This window comes from Macrobrachium nipponense, chromosome 21 (genome assembly GCF_015104395.2).
Source record: "Macrobrachium nipponense isolate FS-2020 chromosome 21, ASM1510439v2, whole genome shotgun sequence".
Taxonomy (NCBI): Eukaryota; Metazoa; Arthropoda; class Malacostraca; order Decapoda; family Palaemonidae; genus Macrobrachium; species Macrobrachium nipponense.
The window spans coordinates 57,421,278-57,442,793 of NC_087212.1; the positions used below are offsets into that span (position 1 = coordinate 57,421,278).

The window sequence follows — 21,516 nt, forward strand, 5'->3', positions numbered from 1 at the left end:
AGTATTACTGTATATATATATATATATATATATATATATATATATATATATATATATATATATATATATATATATATATATATATATATATATATATATATAATAATAAAGATTAAAAATGGAATATATAAACAATAGACTAAACACCTAATTTGGCACTGCTTCAAGGCCAATTCAATTCACTTCCCAACCAATCTAAGCAACAATTAAAGGGTGAACAGGTGAGTACACAATGTGTTTCAAGATGAAAAAAGAAATTTATCTCTCAGTGGTTCTGGGTGGAGGTGCGGGTAGAGGTTTCCAAAAGTTCAAAAAGTTCCGGAAGTAGGGGGGTGAGGAACCAAAATTTGAGTGGCGATGCCCAGCTCTTGAAATAATACATGCCACACTTGAAGGAGTCTGGTGGCTTGCTGTACAATTGTCTAATGATTCCTGTACTCCTTTGATTGTATCCAAGATCCGTGAGAAATTGTTATTTGTTTCCACATTTTTATGACTGTTTAGCGATTCCTGCAATCTTTTGATCACATCCCGGATCCATGAAAATTTATCATTTGTTTCCTCAATTTTTTAAGAATTTTTTCAATTTTTCCAGAGAGAAATTTTGCTGTTTGGAAGGCATTTTCTGCCATATGGTACACTGCAGGTAGGCTTAGATCAGCAGGTCCTTAGTCACTTAGTGATATATGATATTTTCTTGTGACTGGACAAGTTTTTCTATAGATCACTCCAGGAAAATGTTTCCTGGTATCAGGTCTTTGTATTTTGTATATGCAAAATTAATTTCCCCATCAGAGAAGGCTGTTCTGACAGATTGTATACCACACTCAATGGTGATTCAATTGGTACTGTATAAAGTAAAGACAATTGCTCATGAGTACAGAACTTGTGTGTGGAACACAGGTATTGGTAGGTGCCAGGGTCACTTGCACGATGGTTGGAGGTTGGTCAGATAACACACACTGCACTCTTATACCCAATTCCCCAGCCAATAGGCCTCAAGTAGCTATAATTTGAAAGATTTCAGAGGCACTGATTGGAGTAGAATGTAGATTAATATAGTATCTGCAATTACACATTACTATCTGGCTTACTGGGTATGACACAGACACTATTAACGCATTGCATTATATATGATGTATAATTACAAAGGGTGAAAACCCCTTTTTTTTTATAAAAAACACAAGAGAGACCTCCAATATGTCTACCCCACACACACACACACACACACACATGCTATCCTGAGAATTTGTTTTGAAAAGGAAGAAGCATACTTTCCTTCTCAATCAGATTCCAAACTTCTGCCAAAGCAAGGAATCTTTAATGAGATCTGCAAATTCTTGATACTTTAGATTCTGAGCACTTCACAAAGTGTCTCCCTTTATAAACTACATCTAAGATTTCAAATCTTAAAAATATGTGAGTTCACTAACTCTTGCGCTTGGCAGAATTGCTAGAATGACTAAAAATGTGCTTTTGGGCCATATCAACTAGACGTGACCAAAAAATACTTACATTGCAATAACCTGACTGAGTTTGAATACCTGTCTGTATTGAGAATTCTAAAATGCAATGGGATAAGTTGGGGAGCATAGACGATCAGTGAGACAAATGAACTGCGGTCCAGTTTATCATGAAAATTAAGACATTTCTTGATTTTTTCATTGTAACAATTATTGCTCAAATGCATGTAATTGAAACTATGTATGATGCTTAACAATGTTACAATAAGTAACATATGAAAGGAAGTAACCATGATTAATGAACAATGTTCACTAGTATGCTAACTGGTAAGCTTATGACTAAACATTAAACAACAAATTGTGAACACTTCACAGCATATAATAAATGTTAGTAACAAGACAAAAAATACCAGATCTGAACTACATCAAACTAATGCTATGCAAAACACTATCTGATTATTTACCCATAATCCATGAAATAAGTTAGCCAGCACATAATCTTGGAAATACTAGGCAGTGCACAATAATGACAAGAGATGACACCAAGTTGAATAGAATTAAATATTGGAGCTAATGCCTGTACTTCTCTATCATATGGTATTCATGGAATCAAAGGCTTTAGTAAATTAGGAAGATGGCACCTCAATTGAAGGGTACTTGAGAGGTCTTGATATTTCTTTTATTTATTGATCACTACTTTAAGCTAATTCCACATTGTACTGGTCAGTAAATAAAGATTACTGACACCACCCTACTCATGATCATTCAACTTGAAAATATTCAGATAGAAACAAATGGGATCACAAATTAATATTGTGTTCAGAGCGCTCCTCTCTGCCACCCGTTGGTTCAAATTTCGTTTTGTGCACCTATTTTGTCATACAGTAACGTATGTCAGTGTAAAGTGCTTTAGGATGAAAAAATGTACAGTACTGTACAATATCATATTGTACTTAAATAGGCATGAAGAGTACAGCAACCAACTTACAAACAAGTCAACATACAAATGGCCGTCCAGAACATAACTTGTTCATGAGTAGGGTGGTGTCTGTATACAAGGGCAAAAGAATTTGATCAAAGTCTGAGGTTCCCCTCTCTCGTTCTCTGAGTGAGGGAACTATTTAATGGCAATTTCGTTTTCCCTGTTCCCCAACCTCACCGCACAGTCTGCCCAATACGACTTCAAACTTATATGTGACATAATAACAACTAGGTACTAACCTCCTCCTTCAATTCTTGCATCCTCTGTTCGATGTCGTAGTCTTTTTTCTTTTCTTCCAACTTCTTTTTATTCACATCGAATCTTTTTTTAACTTGTTCCAATGATGAACGTTCAACGCGCATGGACATGCCCAAATTTCGTTGATCTGGAATGAGTCATTTCATAATAAATTTACAAAATACAATAACATATACACCATTCATAATACAGTTATTTAATGAATATTTTTTTCTTATCATGACAGTTACATGCAAAACCAGTATTGGGATTAATCTATGAAACTGTGAAATATATACAGGAAAAAAATAATGTTTAAAAATACTTTGTTCCCATTAATAACTGTCTTGTTCTTAAGCTAAAAATTTAAGCTATTTACCCTGTCTTTTCTCTTCAAGTGACTGATAACTGGAATATATGGGTAAACCTGTATCTTGAAGTCTCCCTGATGATATTGTGCAATCAGAACCTCCAAAGTTCAAGCAAAGATGAAATGCATTACCACCCTAAAGCAATTCTCCTTGTACGTATAATTTACTTGCATTTATACCTAGTATTTATTTATTAATTTGCTCATTTATTTTTTTTCTAAGATCTGAGCCCTTCTTTCTGTATTTCCTATTACAGTACCTTCTGCTATTTCTTTCATATGGACACCATGTTCTTTGAAATGAGTTTCAAGTCAATGGCTGCAGCTGGCTTGTTCCACATGAACAGGGGTCATCTTCTGAACAATAATAATAACAAATATATGTAAGTGTGTAAAAGATTCTAAGAAAAATCCTGCTTCAATCAGTGCCATTATGACTAAAACATCAATTTGCATGTTATGAAATGCTGGTGTGAAAAGCCTTCCTTTATACTCTAACACTGTTTGCATTTCCCACACATTAGATGCTGAGGATATGAGTTTAAGCAAATGTAAACAGAATTCATGGTGTGTTATTATTATACTGTACAGTGGGGCCCCCGTATTCGCGTTCTCCCGATTCGCGGACTCACTGATTCGTGGATTTCTCTCTGGACCATACCTCCCCATTATTCAAATGAAATTCACCTATTCGCTGTATTTTTCTAGAAATATCCAGGAATTCCTGTTTATCAATTTCATCATAAAATGTACTTTTTGTGATAAACACTATTAAAAAAACCAAGTTTAAAATTGTTTAGTGGGTTTTTCTCAAGTTTTAGCTACCAAAATAGGCCATTTTCAGCGTTTTAAAAGGGTTCCAACTAGTCGTGGATTCTAAATATTCGCAGGGGGGTCTGGTACGCATCCCCTGCGAATATGGGGGGACTACTGTATACTGATTTGAAGAGACCACTTTCTCTTTTCTGGACCCATACAGGATCTTAACTCAGACCCAACAATATCTAAATTGCAAAATTTGATATTGCCTACAATATGGGTCTAAATTGTTTCTAGGATAATAAAAACTTAAATCAAATCTGTGATAGCTCAATTTTTCACACGATGATTTAAAACGATTGCCTTAGATAGGGGCTGGCCTCTCTGAAGATCTTAAATGACAATGTGGCCAAAGGTATTATCGTCATCATCAGGCTTGGTAAGACATTTGTGATAAGTTTTCTTCATTCCCTTATATGCTGTGCAATGGCCCAGGTCCTCATAAATGCCCCTTTTTGTGTGACATAGGTCTTCAAATTGGTTGGTATTCTACCACTTTGTGATGATAATTCACAAAAATTAGGCTATACGTAACTCCATTTAGTACCTAAGACAGTGAAAGGAGGGAGTTGGGGAGGTTGGACACTAAGATGGAAAAAAGGAAGCCGGAATGTGAATAAAGTAAAAGGCTAAAAAGTTGGTGCAGCTAGCACTGGCAGCACTAGCTCCGTACAGGTCCTACTACTTTTATCTACCCACCAATAAAGACCCTGGACACTCTCTACTACAACTACTTTTTAAATGTGAGTTTTCCCCATGCATTTCTACTTAGGAATCTTGTTGTCATTTTCTAGTTGCTGTGTTTCACAATCTCCTCCATATTCTTTTTAGGAGTCTATGCCTATGATGTGAGATGGAAAGGCTACATCTTGTGCACACATCATATATTTTTTCCTTTATCTAATGCAACAATTTTGTTTCTAAGTAATCTAGCAACGTTTTTCCACCTTACCCTGGATGTCTATTCCAATTTCCTTGATAAATCATTAACATTCTCATATAGCATTTTAATGTTCAACTTTGTTAATTATCTAAAGTACATTATTTAGGTTCTTTTGTACAATTTTTACCTCATTTATCGAAATTAATTGTCAGGCTCTTCCATGGGATCACCAGTTTTCCCCAAATTTGGTAATCTGTAATCATTAACTTTATACAGAGTCACACCAATTTACTATACTATATTATCAAACAAGGGTCTGACAATTGGGTATTATTAGCCCTCACAGATAGATGGGCTATTCAGGGCTGAATAACTGGAACCACAAAAAAATTCTATTTCTTGGCTTATTTCCTTGCAATTACAGTAGCAGCTACTACTATGTGGCAGCATGTCTTTTTGAGCTTGCAGTTTGTCATTAACAGTAACACCTATAGTATGCAGTAAGTGTGCTTCACTGTTGAACTTCCCAGTTCCAGAGGTCCTTTATTCCTTACACCATTGGACTGTGGAACAAGTCTCCCTTAGGGTTTTGCACAATTGGAATAATAGATTAACCAAAGTTGTAATACATTACTACCCAAAAATAATTCTCCTTGTCTTTTATAATCTATTCACATATCTATTTATTCTTTTTGTTATTCTTCTTATTTTCAAATAACTGATCTGTCTTTTCTGTATTTCCTACTAGGATATGGTTTGTTAAACCATATCCTTCGAAAGTTTGTTTTCAAGCTAACACCCCCTGTGGGCTTGTTCCATTATGAACGAGTTCAGCTTCTGATTAATAATAACAATGTTCTAAAGGGTCCACAATAATAAACAGTGTTAAGAGTCTGTGTATAATTTAAAAATTTTTTTAAAACTTTACAAAAAGCTTTTGAACCCTTCCCTGGGTTCATCTTCAGTCCAAAGGAACAATAAGTTACAACAAGTGCTGAGGTGAATTTAAAAACAAGTCGTTGAAGATCGTTGACACCGGTCGTTAGCTCGTTAATGGACTAGGTGATGAAGAAAGAGCTAACGACCGGTGTCAACGATCTAACGACTCTTTTTTAAATTCACCTCAGCACTTGTTGTAACTTATTGCTCTTTGGACTGAAGATGAACCCAGGGAAGGGTTCGAAAGCTTTTTGTAAAGTTTAAAAATTCTTTAAAAATTATACACAGACTCTTAACACTGTTTATTATTGTGGACCCTTTAGAACATTATTTATACTCTCGCGATAGAGTTTTTCCCTAATAATAACAATAATAATAATAAATCCTCTGATTTCTGTACAGAGAAGGAAAAGTGGATTTCCATGCTAGGCTGATTACAGATAATTTGTGTCTATCAAGTAATGTTCAGAGTAAACTTTAGAACAGTAAGAAATCTGCATGCAATACTTACGCTTTTTTCCATTAATATGATCAAGAAAGTTTATAGAGTCCTTGACGACACAATCACAAACATTGCAGTAGTATCTGAAATGAGAAATTTTATTAAAACATGAAAGTGAATAAAAGTATTACCAACGAGAAAAACTGTCATGGCCTAAAAATAAGATATAGTAAGCTTCAAGATTAAAAGCATTTTTAAGTTTCCATCATTCTGTTTATCTTTTACCTAAATGAATACAACAGTACAGACTATTGTACTGAGCATCAGCAATGTCTAATAATAGGGATGTGCTGCAATTTCTGTTCCTTGGAGTTGTATCTCAAGAATAATGGATATGACTGTACAGGCAGACAACGGTTTACGGCAGTCTTGGTTTACGGCATTCTGACTTAAAAGCGCTTGGTTTATGGCGCTGTAAGCAGTTTTAAGGCACTGAAAATGTTATTGTTAGTATACAATAAGGTTTTGTACATACGTCTCTGACGCACGACATAATTCAAAACTTGCGACACACGCGACAGGTAGGTCAGGTGATCTATCTTACCCGCCGCTGGGTGGCGGTTGTATGAACCAATCTCCCTTTCCAGCCAGATTTTCTCTTCCACCTGTCTCCTGAGGGGAGGCTGGGCGGGCCATCAATCGTATATATCTGCCAGGTAAGTATGTACAAAACCTTACTGTATACTAACAATAACATTTTTGTACATGAACTTTCCTGTCAGATATATACTTAGCTGATTGACACCCTTGGTGGAGGGGAAGAGACAGCAATATTAACATGGAAAAAGGGGGAAACAACACCTGTTGTAGGATGTAAAATACAACCTTGGTTCTTACCTGTTTAGGCAGAAGACTTCATAGTTACTGTCTATTAGTCTGCGTTGCCTGAAGAGCTTCAGCGAGGGCGTGACCTACAGCTGATAGACTCTTTGGGTCTATCAAAGGGATTTGGTATCCGCTTACTTGATAGAATCCAAGCAGGATCTTGTCAAAGGGGATTCGCCCTCTTATATGACAGAACCTAACCACTATCATTGCAAGGAGCTCAAACATAAACTGATCACCTAACCAATCTAATCATTGTTAGACATACGACATGAAAGAGATGCCTACCCGCATGCTCTTTCAAACAACCAAAAAACTTACAAAACTAAACAAGGGGGAAAAAATACACTACAAAGGATATGTCTCAGCTCTCTGCCCCAGCACCGAATCCACCGATACGTATGGGCCTAACGCAAAGCACTTTTCATACGTGATTTTGACGTCTCTCAGATAGTGGTTTGCAAAGACTGAGTTGCAACGCCAGAATGTTGCCTTCATAATATTACTCAGAGACATGTTTTTATTGAAAGTTAATGAAGTGGCAATAGCTCTTACCTCATGAGCTTTGACCTTCAGAAGCTTGAATTGACTTTCATCACATGTCACATGTGCTTCTTTCACCAGGCTTCTGATGAAGAAAGAAAGCGCATTCTTAGATAAAGCCCTCCTTGGATCCCTTACAGAGCACCAAAGGTTGACATCATTGCCCTTAAGTTTCTTCTTCCTCTGAAGATAAAACTTTAGACTTCGTACTGGGCAAAGTGACCTCTCTGCTTCCTCCCCTACTAAGGCAGATAAACCTTGGATTTCAAAACTCCTAGGCCAAGGATAAGAGGGGTTCTCGTTCTTGGTCAAGAACGAAGGCAGGAAGGCACAGATCGCTGCATCTCCTTTGAACCCCACTCTCCCTTCTATTGCATGGAGCTCACTAATCCTTTTGGCGGAAGCCAATGCCATGAGAAAAAGTGTCTTTCTCATGAGGTCTCTAAAAGAGGCAGACTGAGGCGGTTCGAACTTAGGGGACCTAAGGAAACGCAGCACTACATCCAGATTCCAACTCGGAATCTCTGACGAAACCTTCTTGGATGTTTCAAAGGATCTTATTTGATCATGAAGGTCTTTGTTTTCTGAAATATTTAGGTCTCTGTGCCTAAACACTGCAGCCAGCATGCTACGATATCCTTTAATGGTTGATACCGCCAGTCCACCTTTTTCCCTAAGGAAAAGTAAGAAGTCTGCTATTTGGGTTACAGAGGTACTGGAAGAGGAAAGGTGATGGCTCCTACACCACCGCCAAAAGACGTCCCACTTCGATTGGTAGACTCTAAGGGTAGAGGGCCTTCTTGCTGCTGCGATAGCCGTTGCAGCTCTTGCAGAAAACCCTCTCGTTCTGACCAAACTTTTGACAGTCTGAAGCCAGTCAGACCGAGAGCGGGGAGGTTTCTGTGATACCTGTCGAAGTGGGGTTGTCTGAGCAGATCGATCCTCTGTGGCAGGGATCTCGGAATGTCTACTAACCATTCCAGTACCTCTGTGAACCAGACCTGTGCGGGCCAGAAAGGGGCTATCAACGTCATCCTTGCTGCCTCCAATTCTGCAAACTTCTTGAAAGTTTCTCCCAGTATCTTGAAGGGAGGAAAAGCATACGTGTCTAGGCCCTTCCAATCTAGGAGAAAGGCATCTATTGACACTGCCCTCGGGTCTGATATAGGAAAGCAGTAGTTGTCTATCCTCGCATTCTTGGCTGTGGCGAAGAAATCTATGTGAGGCCTTCCCCATAGTCTCCACAGGTCCTGGCAAACATCCTCGTGAAGAGTCCACTCCGCCGGCAGGACTTGATCTTTCCTGCTCAGGAGGTCTGCTCTGACGTTCTTTTCTCCCTGTACGAATCTGGTAAGGAGACATATCTTCCTTTCCTCTGCCCACAGCAGAAGGTCTTTTGCTGTCTCGTACAGGGAGAAGGAGTGAGTTCCCCCCTGCTTCCTGATGTATGCCAGGGCCGTGGTGTTGTCCGAGTTTATCTGAACTGTCGAAGCTAGGATGTAGGGCTCGAATGCTTTCAAAGCTAGCCAAACAGCCATCAACTCTTTCTTGTTGATGTGCCAGATCACCTGTTCCTCCTTCCAGGTGCCTGACACTTCTCTTGAGCCAAGCGTCGCTCCCCAACCTGTTTCCGACGCGTCGGAAAACAACACTTGGTTGGGGTTCGGTATGTGAAGGGACATCCCTTCTGCAAACCTGAGAGGGTTCGCCCACCAAGAGAGATCCTTCTTGATTTCTCTTGAAATCTTGAAGGAGAACTCTAGGTTTTGAGAAAGATAACGCCAGTTCCGATGTAGAAAGAACTGGAGAGGTCTGAGGTGCAACCTTCCTAGAGAAAGGAATTGCTCCAACGAGGAGTGTCCCCCCAGCAAACTCATCCACTCCCTCACTGTGCATACGTCTTTCTCTAGAAAGGCTGTGACTTTCTCTGAACATCGGGCTATCCTTTCTGGAGATGGAAAAGCCCGAAAATCCAGAGAAACCATCCGAATCCCCAGATAGATACGATCTTGACTGGGGATTAACTGAGACTTTTGGAAGTTCACCAAAAGTCCCAGAGAACTCGCCATGAAAAGGGTCTTTTGTAGGTCCTCCAAACATCTTTTTTGCGACTTGGCTCTGATAAGCCAACCGTCCAAGTAAAGGGACACCCTCACTCCCTCCAAATGTAGCCATCTTGCTACATTTTTCATTAGTCCTGTGAAAACCTGAGGGGCTGTTGAAAGGCCGAAGCACAAGGCCCTGAATTGGAATATCCTTCCTTCCATCATGAACCTGAGGTATTTCCTTGAAGAAGGATGGATCGGCACATGGAAGTAAGCGTCCTGAAGATCTAGGGACACCATCCAATCCCCTGGACGAAGAGCTGCCAACACTGAGGATGTCGTTTCCATGGCGAACTTCCTCTTTTCTACAAAGAAATTCAGGGCGCTTACATCCAGAACCAGTCTCCATCCTCCTGAGGCTTTTGGAACTAGGAAAAGGCGGTTGTAAAAGCCCGCTGAGCATGGGTCGCTCACTAGCTCTATCGCCTCTTTCTCTAGCATTTGTTCTACTGCCAGAGTAAGAGCTTGGCTCATGATGGGATCCCTGTACTTGGCCACCAACTCCCTCGGAGTCGTCGTCAAAGGTGGTCTTGCTGAGAAGGGAATCAAATATCCTTTTTGGATAATCGAGAGGGACCAGTTGTCCGCTCCTCTCTGTGCCCAGACTTCTGCGAATCTTAGTAGCCTGGCACCTACTGATGTCTGGAGGACTTCTTTCCTACTTTTTCGCTCTGGTAGAGCGAGAAAAGGATCTTCCTCTCTTGAAGGATCTATTACCTCTTGAGGTAGAGGCTCTAGAAGGAGGGCCCCCTCGAAAGGGCTCCTGTCTAGCTGGAGTCTCCTTCCTAGTCTTAGTCTGGAAGTCCGTTTCTAGGTTTCCGGGCAGACTGAGCGAGCATATCTTGTGTAGCCTTCGCGGAGATAGCTCCAGAGATGTCCTGGATTATCTTCTTAGGAAAGAGAAGAGGCGAAAGCTGCGAATATAGTAGAGAGGCTTTCTGAGCATGAGAGACTGACTTGGTCAGAAAAGAGCAGAAGACCGATCTTTTCTTAATAACCCCTGCTCCAAACAGGGAGGCTACTTCGCTAGACCCATCTCTCACTGCCTTGTCCATGCAAGTAAGTACACTGTTGAGATCCTCGGGCGAAAGGGAATCCGGGTTCTGAGTCCTTCTAGCTAAAACCCCTAAAGACCAGTCAAGGAAGTTGAAGACTTCCAAGACTCTGAACATTCCCTTTAACAGGTGGTCGAGCTCGTTCATCGCCCAAGTAGTCTTAGCAGACAAGAGGGTCGAGCGTCGGGAGGAATCCACCAGTGAAGAGAAGTCCGCGTCTGCAGATGAGGGAAGACCCAGGCCTAGGGGTTCTCCACACTCATACCAGAAACCAAGTTTCCCCGTAAGCTTAGAAGGAGGGGAAAGAAAAAACAGTCTTCCCTTTCTCCTCCTTAGAAAGAAGCCAATCACCAAAACCTCTCAAAGCCTTTTTCATTGAGATGGTTGGTTTCATTCTCACACAGGAGGAAACCTTCGTCTTCTTAGATGTCGAGAATAAGGAGAGAGGAAAAGGAGGAGCGACCGGAGTAAGCGCGTCTCCAAACTCCTGAAGAAGGAGGTCTGTCAGGATCTTGTAAGACGATACCGAAGAATCCTTTACCAAGTCCTCTTCTGAAGGTTCTATTTCATCTACCGAAGAACCTTCGGCTTCTTTACGAGAGCAGGCGGACTTCTCTAAAGAAGTGCGCCTATCCTGTGAGGAGTGTCTGGCAGCTGTCTGGCGCCTATCAGGAGAAGCCAAAGCTTCGGGAGAGCTCTTATCGAAGGCGTCCTTCCTACTCCGATGAAGGAGTCCTCTGTGTTCTAGTAGTCTGTTCCGAGAAACACGGAAGTCTAAAGGGGAGCGCCTGCTAGGAGAGGAGAGCCTACTATGCTCAAGGCGCCTACCAGACTCCATGCGCCTGTCAAGAGGAGAGCGGCTGCCTGGCGAACTGCGCCTAAAATGAGAGGAGCGCCTGCTAGGCTCTTGGCACCTACCAACAGGAGAGCGAATCCCTGGAGAAGAGCGCCTACTAGGATCCAAATACCTAGATCGAGAAGCGTGGGTCTCTGTAAAAGCTTGTCTACCAGCAGAGAAGCTTCTTTCAGGCTCTTTACGCCTGACATGAACAGAGCGGCTAACAGGCGAATAGCGCCTATCAGGAGAGTAGCGCCTATCTTCAACACAGCGCTTGACAGCAGGAGAGCAGCTACTTGGGGAGTAGCGCCTACCAGGCTCTAGGCGTCTTACAAAAGGAGAGATCCTGTCTCTAGAAGTGTCCATGCAGGGGGAGGCTCTCTTATCCGGAGATTGGAGGTTCTTCGGAAAGGAGCGAGAAGTAGAACCCGTGCGCTTATCCTTAGAAAAGTGCCTACTAGGAGCTTGATCCTGTTCCACGGGAGAAATGATGTCGCCAGGAGATAGCTTCCTGGGCGATTGGCGCCTGGAAGACGACTGGCGTCTGCCAAGGGAAGAGCGCCTCATTCTATCCGCTGGTACAGGAGAGAGAGCAGACTCCGACTGACAAGGCAACCCAGGAGAAGGTAGCCTAGACTTCTTGACGGGAAGAGAGACGTCCTTCTTACGACGAGCGCCTCCCACCAAGGAGCCCGCAAGAGCCGAAATCTGAGCTTGCAGCCCCGCAAGAATCCGAGCCGGAGATCTTGCAAACTCCTCCACAGGGGACGAGGTTCGAAGCCTACTCTGAGGCGAGTATGATTATATATTGTATAATTGTTATGGGTATAGATAAGTGTGACTTATATATTGTATAATTGTTATGGGTATTTTATGCATTGTTGAAATATGGTGGGTGTCCTATATATAGACAACATGTGGGTAGATTCTAGAAGGTGTCTGTTGATGTATTTAAGTTGTGTTGTGACGTCATAGGCTGTGACGTCATAGACAAGATGGCGGCGGCGTCGGCAGGATGTAAACAATAACACGGGGGAGTAGAAAGCACGTGTTGGTGGTGTGTGGTTGGTTAGGGGAGGGGAGAGCTCTCTGTCTGGTAGGAGTTGTTTTTTGGGTCGTAAGTCTTGTGGTGCTGGTGTTTTAAGGCGTGATTTTCTGGAGTGTACTGGAGTTGGAGAAAGCGTACAGGTGGGTAGATTATTCATTTTTTATAGAGAAAGAAAGGAGTTAGGCTAGGCCAAAATTCAAACTGGTAGCAGAGCGTGGTTGATCAAAGATGCCTGGATCCGACAGTGAACAAAGGGAGACTACTAGTGGAGAAGGGAATGTCCTAGGTTTAGCGGGATCAAGAAGAAAATACAAAGAATGGAAAAGGTCAAGCCGAAGATTGGCTATTGTTGTATGGAGAAGATACAAAATACCCGGCGATAGAAATGAGAATGAGCTTAAAAGGGAAAGCCCGAGAGCTAGTGGAAGCATTAGATAAAGATAAACTTACTGGGTCAGAGGTCCAAAGTTAATCCTAGAGAAAACTAGATAAAGCCTATCTAAAAGACTCGGTAATGGAGAATTACGGTAGAATAAAAAGATACCTTCTAAATAAGAAGAGAATCTAGTGAAAATATGGCGGACTATTTAATTAGATACGAGAAGGCAGCATCTGAGTGTGAAAGAGCAATGGGGAAAGGCGCGCTTGAAGGCGAAGTCAAGGGGTATCATGTAATAGAGCAAGCAAATCTCACGGAAAATCAAAAACAAAAATGGTATTATCGGCTTGTGGGCAAGAAAAAGCTAGAGTACGGAAACATGTCGCAAACAATGAAAAGACTATTTGAGGGATTAGGGACTAAAGAGGAACGGGAATGGTGGGGTTCGTCAGAAGGCAATGCCAGTTCTGGAGAGGGAGGGAAAACCAACAAAGATATCGGGGAAGATGGAACCGAGGAAGGGGTGGTTAGAAATCCTATAAACAAAGAAGGGAAGGTAACAGTATGTGCATATGCAGCTCAGAATGGCATTGGGCTAGGGATTGTCCTCAGAATTTTCATATAGGAAGAAAACTGAAACAAGACTAGAAGAAAATAAGGACAGAAAATGGGACAGAAGAAGAGGTTTATGTAGAGAAGTTAATAAAATAGTGGAAGCATCATGGGAGGTGGTTGATGCAATTTTGGACACAGGGTGTAAATCAACAGTTTGCGGGGAATTGTGACTAGCACGTATTGTCATGGATTTGAGTCAGGAAGAGTTTGAGGAGAATGAGGGACACTAGGACAGAGTCTAATAAAGTGTTTAATTTTGGTGAGAACATCTTATAAGTCCAGAGGAATAATAGAAATACCTGTGATACTAAAACAGAAAGTTTTTATTTGAAGACGGAAATTCTGCAAGGTGATATACCCTGGCTGATAGGTAAGCAAACCATGAGTAAAATGGGTATGACCCAAAAATGAAAATTTGAAAGAAAATTGTGTCATAGTAGAAGTATTAGGGGGAAATGAAAGTAGAGTTAAGAGAAGACGAACAGGGTCATTTAAGAGTGCCTATAAGGAGGAGGAAAGGTAGAAGAATTATTACTGGAGGGTTGGAAGGGAAAGAATCCGAGGAAATTAAGAACACAATGAAGAAATTACATTTACAGTTTGGTCATGGAAGTGGAGATAAAATATGGAAGCTAACAGAGGAAGCACAATGGAGTAATGGGTTAATCGAAAAAGAAAAAGAGGAAATAAGAAAGTTACTAACGGAACTGATTAAAAATTGTGAGGTTTGTAAAAAATACAAAAGAAACCCCCCGCCAAACCGGTAGTAGGCTTTCTTGGAGTAAAACGTTCAATGAAGTCGTAGCGATGGATGTGGGAGAGATAGAAGAGAGAAAGTTCTTGGTAATAGTGGATATGGCAACGAGATATTGTCAGGCCTGTTGGGATAAAAGATAAGAAAAACCAGAAACTATAATAAAGATACTTTTTGAGTGCTGGTTTGCTATATTTGGAGCACCCTCCAAAATATTGTCAGATAATGGGGGAGAATTTCAAAATAAAAAAGTAAGGAGGATGGCAGAAAATGGAATATTAAAGTATTAGCCACAGCATCAGAATCTCCGTGGAGCAACGGATTATGTGAAAAGACCGTAGGCATGATCAAGGGAAGTGTAAGGAAGATGATGGAGGAAGAGGAAGTAGATTGGTCCCTAGCTTTGAAATGGGTAGTGAGTGCTAGGAACTGTTTAATGAATAATGGAGGTTTCTCTCCCAACCAATTAGTATTTGGAAAAAACCTTCACTGCCTAACCTAATAGGAGAAGAAAGTTCTAGTCCTGCAAGCAGAGAAAAGGGATGGAAGAGGGTATGGTAAGGGACACACTGAATGCAATGCACAAGGCCAGAGAAGCATTTATAAAAAATGAGTCCTGTAATAAAATAAGAATAGTCGCTAAAACAAAAACAATCGAGAACACCTAAATTTGAAGAAGCAGTGGTAGGAGATGAGGTATTCTATAAGAGGGAAAATGAAAATGAATGGAGAGGACCTGCTCAGGTAGTGGGAGTATCGGGGAAAACAATAATAGTCAAACATGGGGATTCTTTAAGAGAAGTAGCTAGGATACATGTGACAAGGAGGTTCAACGACGATCACCAGATACAGAAGAGATATCGGCTAGAATAGATAAATCCCATGGGGTGAAAGGTAGGTCAGATGGCCCAAATGAAGGGAAAGTAGATTGGCTGGAAGGAGAGGAGATAATGGGTGAGAGAAGGAATGCAGACACAGAAGAGACTATAGAAAGAGAGGTGATAGAGGAAACAGTGGAAGATAACGGGCAAAGTGGGTCAATAGAAAGCGAGTTAATGGAAGAGATACCAAAATTCAAAAGGGAAATAGAGTTAGGGCTATAAACAATGATAACAGGACAAGTAGAAGAATGGACCTATTTTAGGTCTTGCAGGAAAAAGATCAAGCCAAGCATGGGCTGATTCGTACAATTATAACGAGACCGTCACAGTCAGGTGAAAAACAAAGGGTGGGGTTAACTTGAGGGATTATAAAAAAAAAAGTCAGGTAGAAAAATTGAAGATGAAGAGGAGGGTGTTGCTGGGATTTGAAAATAGAAGCATATGGAAGCTAAAGAAAAAGAACTTCTAAGTTGGAGAGATAACCAGGTATATGAGGAGTAAATGATGTTGGACAAAAAGCCATATCTACAAGATGGATAGTAACTGAAAAGATAAAAGGGGGGGAAAGGATATGTAAAGCAAGATTGGTAGCTAGAGGGTTTGAAGAAGAAATGCTGAGTGGGAAAAGGATGCTCCCACATGCAATGCTGAAAATTTTTTAAATTTTAAAATTCTGTCTAACCATAATAAAGGTGAAAAATTGGAATTGTTATACATTGGATGTCAAAACTGCATATTTACAAGTGACGATACAAAGAGAAGTGTACTTGAAGCCACCAAGGAAGATGGTTGGATGGGATTATGGAAGTTGAGAAAACAGTCTATGGGCTCAAGATGCAAGCAAAAGCATGGTATTGTAAAGTGGTGAAAGTAGTGAAGGAGCTTCAAGGTGAGAGAAGTAGACTAGAACCTAATATATTCTTTTGGAAAGAACAATAAATTGGAAGGCATTTTGTGTACACACGTAGATGATTTTTGCACTAAAGCAGGAGTTTCAGGGGTTTAATGTATTAGAAATTATGTAGAAATAAAGAGTTGGAGGACGAAGGAAATTAAGAGGGGAATACTAGGTTAGGGAACAGTCGGAGGGAGGAGAAAGAGATAAGTGTGATTATATATTGATAATTGTTAGGGTATAATAGTGATATATTGTATAATTGTTTATGGGTATTTTGATGCATTGTTGTATTTTATGCAATGATTGAAATATGGTGGGTGTCCTATATATAGACAACATGTGGTAGATTCTAGAAGGTGTCTGTTGATGTATTTAAGTTGTGTTGTGACGTCATAGGCTGTGACGTCATAGACAAGATGGCGGCGGCGTCGGCAGGATGTAAACAATAACACGGGGGAGTAGAAAGCACGTGTGTGGTGTGTGGTTGGTAGGGGAGAGCTCTCTGTCTGGTAGGAGTTGTTTTTTGGGTCGTAAGTCTTGTGGTGCTGGTGTTTTAAGGTGATTTCTGGAGTGTACTGGAGTTGGAAAAGAAAATCGTACAGGTGGGTAATTATTCATTTTTATAGAGAAAGAAAGGAGTTAGGCTAGGCCAAATTCAAAGAGTACTCCGTGATCCCTCCTGGGTTTCTTGATGTCCACTTCAGGCTGCTCCTCCAGCAAAACACTCCGGGCTGGAAGGAAGGGCCGCCAAGGAGCCTTCCAGGCTCTCTTCAACAGTCGAGAGGAATCCGAGGCGCTCCATCCTCTTCTAGGAGAGGCGATGAAGAAGAGAGAAGCATTGTCGCAAAACCTCCTTCTTGGCGCGAATTAAGGCAGCCTGGGAACGAGCATCAGGATCTACCGAGGGGACGCCTGACCGGTGGGGGTTCTCCCTAACCTTCCTGCGGCTGTTGACTTTCCTCCTCCACTGGGACTGGGAGTCTGGAAGAGGTCTAGGCCTGGAAGCATTAAGGAGCCCATCAGACGCACCCTCCACTGCACTGGGGGCACTGCACAAATCACTTGCACTATCACTCATCTTACCTTGCAACGAACAAATTTTCTTCTCCATGCTAAGGATCGTGGCTCTCATGGTTGCCACTTCCGAAGGCGTATCTTTGGGTTCGATGCAGGGAGCAGGAGCTGAAACGGGAGAAGGATCTAGTGCTACGACAGGATTATCTACTTCTACCTCGCTAATACGAGACTTACTAGAACTTCTAGACGAAGCTTTTCTCACCCTGTCTTTCTCCAACTTCCTTAAGTAGGAAGAAAGAGACTTCCATTCACCCTCATCCAACTTCTCACATTCATTACAAGGGTTAATAAAGGAACATTCATTACCCCTAGACTTCAAGCATACTGTGTGAGGATCTACCGTTGCTTTCGGTAGCCTCACCTTGCATTCATATATAGAACACACCCTAAACATAGCAGATTTCTTAACCTCTACATCAGACATCTTGAAATCAAAGAAAAATCCAAACCAATTTCCAAAAACAATCCACAAGCGCGTATGCCAAGCCAACAAGATCAGGTACTTCACCGAAAGTCAGTCCAAAGATATCCAAGGCAACGAGAAACGAATTAAACTATCAGGAGGTAAACGACCACAGGTGTAGTCGAAACCGGCGACAGAGAAAATCTGGCTGGAAAGGGAGATTGGTTCATACAACCGCCACCCAGCTGCGGGTAAGGTAGATCACCTGACCTACCTGTCGCGTGTGCCGCGAGTTTTGAATTCTGTCGTGACGTCAGAGACGTAAGCTAAGTACAGGGGGTCCTCGAGTTACGACGTTGATCCGTTCTTACGATGCGTCGTAACACGATTTTCAGCGTAAGTCGGAACATTGAAAAATACCACATGATTTAATGTAAATACCTATCAATAACAACGAGAGAACAATTCCTTACCTTTATTAGTTTGATTGGCTTGCACACTGGAGAGGAAGCTGCGGTGCTGGAGAGACTGGGGGAGGTTAGTGAAGAGAAAAAGAACCTCCAGAAGTTGCTGGAGATGCTGAGGCAGATGATTCTTGAGGTGAGGCAGAACATACTAGTACTGGAGATGCTGAGGCAGGTGATTCTTGAGGTGAGGCAGAACATACTACTGGAGATGTTGGGGCAGGTGAGTCTTTAGGTGAGGCAGAACCTACAGAAGGTGCTGGAGATACTGGGGCAGGTGAGTCTGGGTTAGCAAGAACATTCAGAAGGTGCCTGGAGATTGTGGGGCAGGCGAGTCTGGATTAGCAAAGGCAGCTGAGGTAGAGGGTACAGGATCTCCTGCAGCCTCTCTACCTTCTTAAAATACTGCTCCAGGTTAGTCTGAACAGAGAGCGACCTCTTTTCATCCAAGATCTCCTTGTAACACTGCATCAAATCCATGACGCCTCTGGAAACCCTAGTGAACCTGTCCAAGTTGGGATCCTGAGCCTCAAAAGTTGACAACGCTTGCTGCAACTCTGCAAAACCTCTTATCAAGTCCTGCCTTGTGAAAGCCTTAGGCTCTGGGGTGGGTGCTTCTTCTTCTTCCTCTATTATCTGCTTCTCCAGTTGTATCAGGTCCTCAGCAGATAACTCCTCGCCATGAGACTCCAGCAGCTCTGTAACATCATCAACCTCCATCTCCAAATTGATTTCCTTACTCAGGGCAACAACGTTCTTGACAACTAGCTGAACTGTGTCCTCAAACCCATGGAAATCATTCACAAATTGAGGACAAATTTTCTTCCAGACACCATTCATGTTTGTTTGCTTAACCTCCTCCCAGGAATTAGCAATGTTCTTTACAGCATCAAGGATGTTGTAGGATTTCCAAAAGTCCTTCAGAGTCAAGTACCTTTTGGTTTGCAGTTGCCTGTAAAGCCATAGCAATTGTCCTTCGTAGGTAGTAGGCCTTGAACGAAGCAATCACTCCTTGGTCCATAGGCTGTAAAAGGGCCGTGGTATTAGGTGGAAGGTAAACCACCTTGACATTAGGGTTGAAGTCTCCCAGCTGGGCAGGGTGTCCAGGGGCATTGTCCAGCACTAGCAACACCTTAAAGGGGATACCCTTGGAGGCGCAATACCGCTCCACACTTGGAACAAAATGGTTCTACGAAAACCAGTCCTCAAACACTGCAAAGTGTCCCCCCACCCATTGCCTTCTTGTTGGACTCCCAAATTAATCGGTAGTTGACCCTTCCAAATGCCCTTGAGTGCCCTTGGATTTTCAGCCTGATACACCAACAAGGGCTTCAGTTTGAAGTCGCCAGCAGCATTACCCCCAAGAAGTAAAGTTAGCCTCTCCTTGCTGGCTTTATGACCGGGTGCTGACTTCTCCTCCTTGGCGATGTAAGTGCGGTTAGGCATACGTTTCCAAAACAAACCTGTCTCGTCTACGTTAAACACTTGCTGAGGCAGAATAACCCCCCTCCTTAATTATCTCAGACAACGCTTTAGGAAATTCACCTCGCTGCTTTCTCATCCCCACTAGCAGCTTCACCTTGCAATTTAAGGTTATGGTAATTGGCCCGAGCCTTAAATCGCATAAACCAACCCCTACTAGCCACAAACTCTTCACTTTCACTTCCCTCCCCCTTTTCTTTTTTCAACGCTTCAAACAATCTTTTCGCCTTCTCCTGAATCACCATAAGGCTGACTGGGATACGCCGTTGATTTTGGTCTTCCAACCAAAGCACCAATAACCTTTCCATTTCAATTATTAGACCACTACGCTGCTTAGTTATCACTGTCGCTTTCATAGGAGCAGATCCTTTCACATGTTCAACGATGCGCTCTTTATCTTTGATAATGGTAGCAACGGTCGAACGGCTAAGGCCAAGCGAGCGGCCAATGTTTGTTGGCGTTTCTCCCTTCTCAGATCGCTTTATAATGTCCACTTTAATTTCCATGGTGATGGCCTTTCTTTTCTTCGATGCACTACCATCAGAAGAGTCCGCCTTGCGCTTGGGAGCCATAACAAAGAGCAAAAAGTTACAAAAACGATACAACACGAGGGAGAGAGAGGCAGTGTAAACAACCAAAATGGCGTATGGGCGAGGAATGAGCGTAGCGAAGCGACGCCGTCCTCTCCCCCACAAAGCGTATTCTTCCGCCGTGCGCCCGGAACTAGTTCGCGTTTGTTTACGTTGCTTACGACGCTAAACCGCGTAAGACGGAACGACGCAAAATATTATTTTTTTATATTTTTATGGGGGCGCGTTCGTAACCACGAAACATCGTAAGTCGAGACCAGCGTAACCCGAGGACTTACTGTATATATCTGACAGGAAAGTTCATGTACAAAACCTGGTTTTACAGCTCCATTCATTCCCATTATTATTATGATGCTCTGGTTTACAGCTTTTTTCGGGTTATGGCGAACTGCCAGAAACAGAACCCCACCATAAACCGGGGACTGCCTTATTATCATAAGCTCTGAAGAAAGTTAAATTAAAATGAATATTTTATTCAACAGCAGCCCTAAACTTACCCTCCAGACTGTGATGCAGGGGTAGTTTTTGTTATAACCTGGCTCTTTCCAAGTTTGGAATCGATGTCTACTTTGTAGTCCCTCTGCTTCAAGAACTCTCGTTTCACGGGAACGGCCTTCTGATTCTGAGCTGTGGAAAAAATTAATATTTGCAATCACATTAAAGAAAAGCAGATAATCTTAATTTGCACATTTTTATTCCTTCCACTTATTCAAGAGATAAACAATAAAAGAAAGATGGAAAATTGGGAAAATTTCCTATCCACAATCCCCTGGGATGAATGACGTTCCAGGAAGAAAAAACTTGCTCCATGGAAGAGAAAGAACTGGCAACAATTTGTGCCTTGGCATCAGATGCAGAAAACTTCTCCACTTTAGCACACTCCCATGCCAATGATGTAGCAGTTGGAACAAATGCCAAAATCATATGAAGTGCAGATGATGTGGCAGCTGATACCCACACTGAAATTGTCAGAAGTGCCAACAATGTGGCAGCAAGTGCCCAAGCTGAAATCATCTGAAGCAATAAAACAAAAAATCTGGCTGAGAAGGAGCCCAAACCAGTACTTTGTGTTACTGATACTGTAGCAATCAAAGCCGCAGGATAAATCTGCCTGAACAAGGAAGGCACCATTCATTGGTGTAGATGAAACCTAGAGCACCTTAAAGAAGCCTGAAAAGACTTAGCATATATATGAGGAAGCTGAAAAATAATCAATGGTCTCAAAGAAGACTGCAATCACAAATGCAGTTACTGAACAATCACAACCTGTCTGTCAGGAATTCAATGCACAAAAGGAAGGGGATCGAGGTAGGTGGCACAATGCCAAGGGAAAACGAGAACTCAAATGAAATGCCTTAAAATGG

General features: G+C 42.0%; 1 protein-coding gene across 2 annotated transcripts in view; it reads right to left on the bottom strand.

Annotated features, from left to right (window-relative positions):
- The window catches only part of LOC135198050 (zinc finger matrin-type protein 2-like), a 46,084-nt gene that overhangs the window by 5,586 nt on the left and 18,982 nt on the right, over positions 1-21,516 (bottom strand). For both annotated transcript variants that reach the window (XM_064225439.1, XM_064225440.1), the window contains exons 4-6: positions 20,650-20,779; positions 6,205-6,278; positions 2,685-2,830 (exon numbers count right to left, since the gene is read on the bottom strand). In XM_064225439.1, coding sequence (XP_064081509.1) covers positions 2,685-2,830; positions 6,205-6,278; positions 20,650-20,779 — 350 coding nt within the window. The remainder of the gene's footprint in view (positions 1-2,684; positions 2,831-6,204; positions 6,279-20,649; positions 20,780-21,516) is intronic.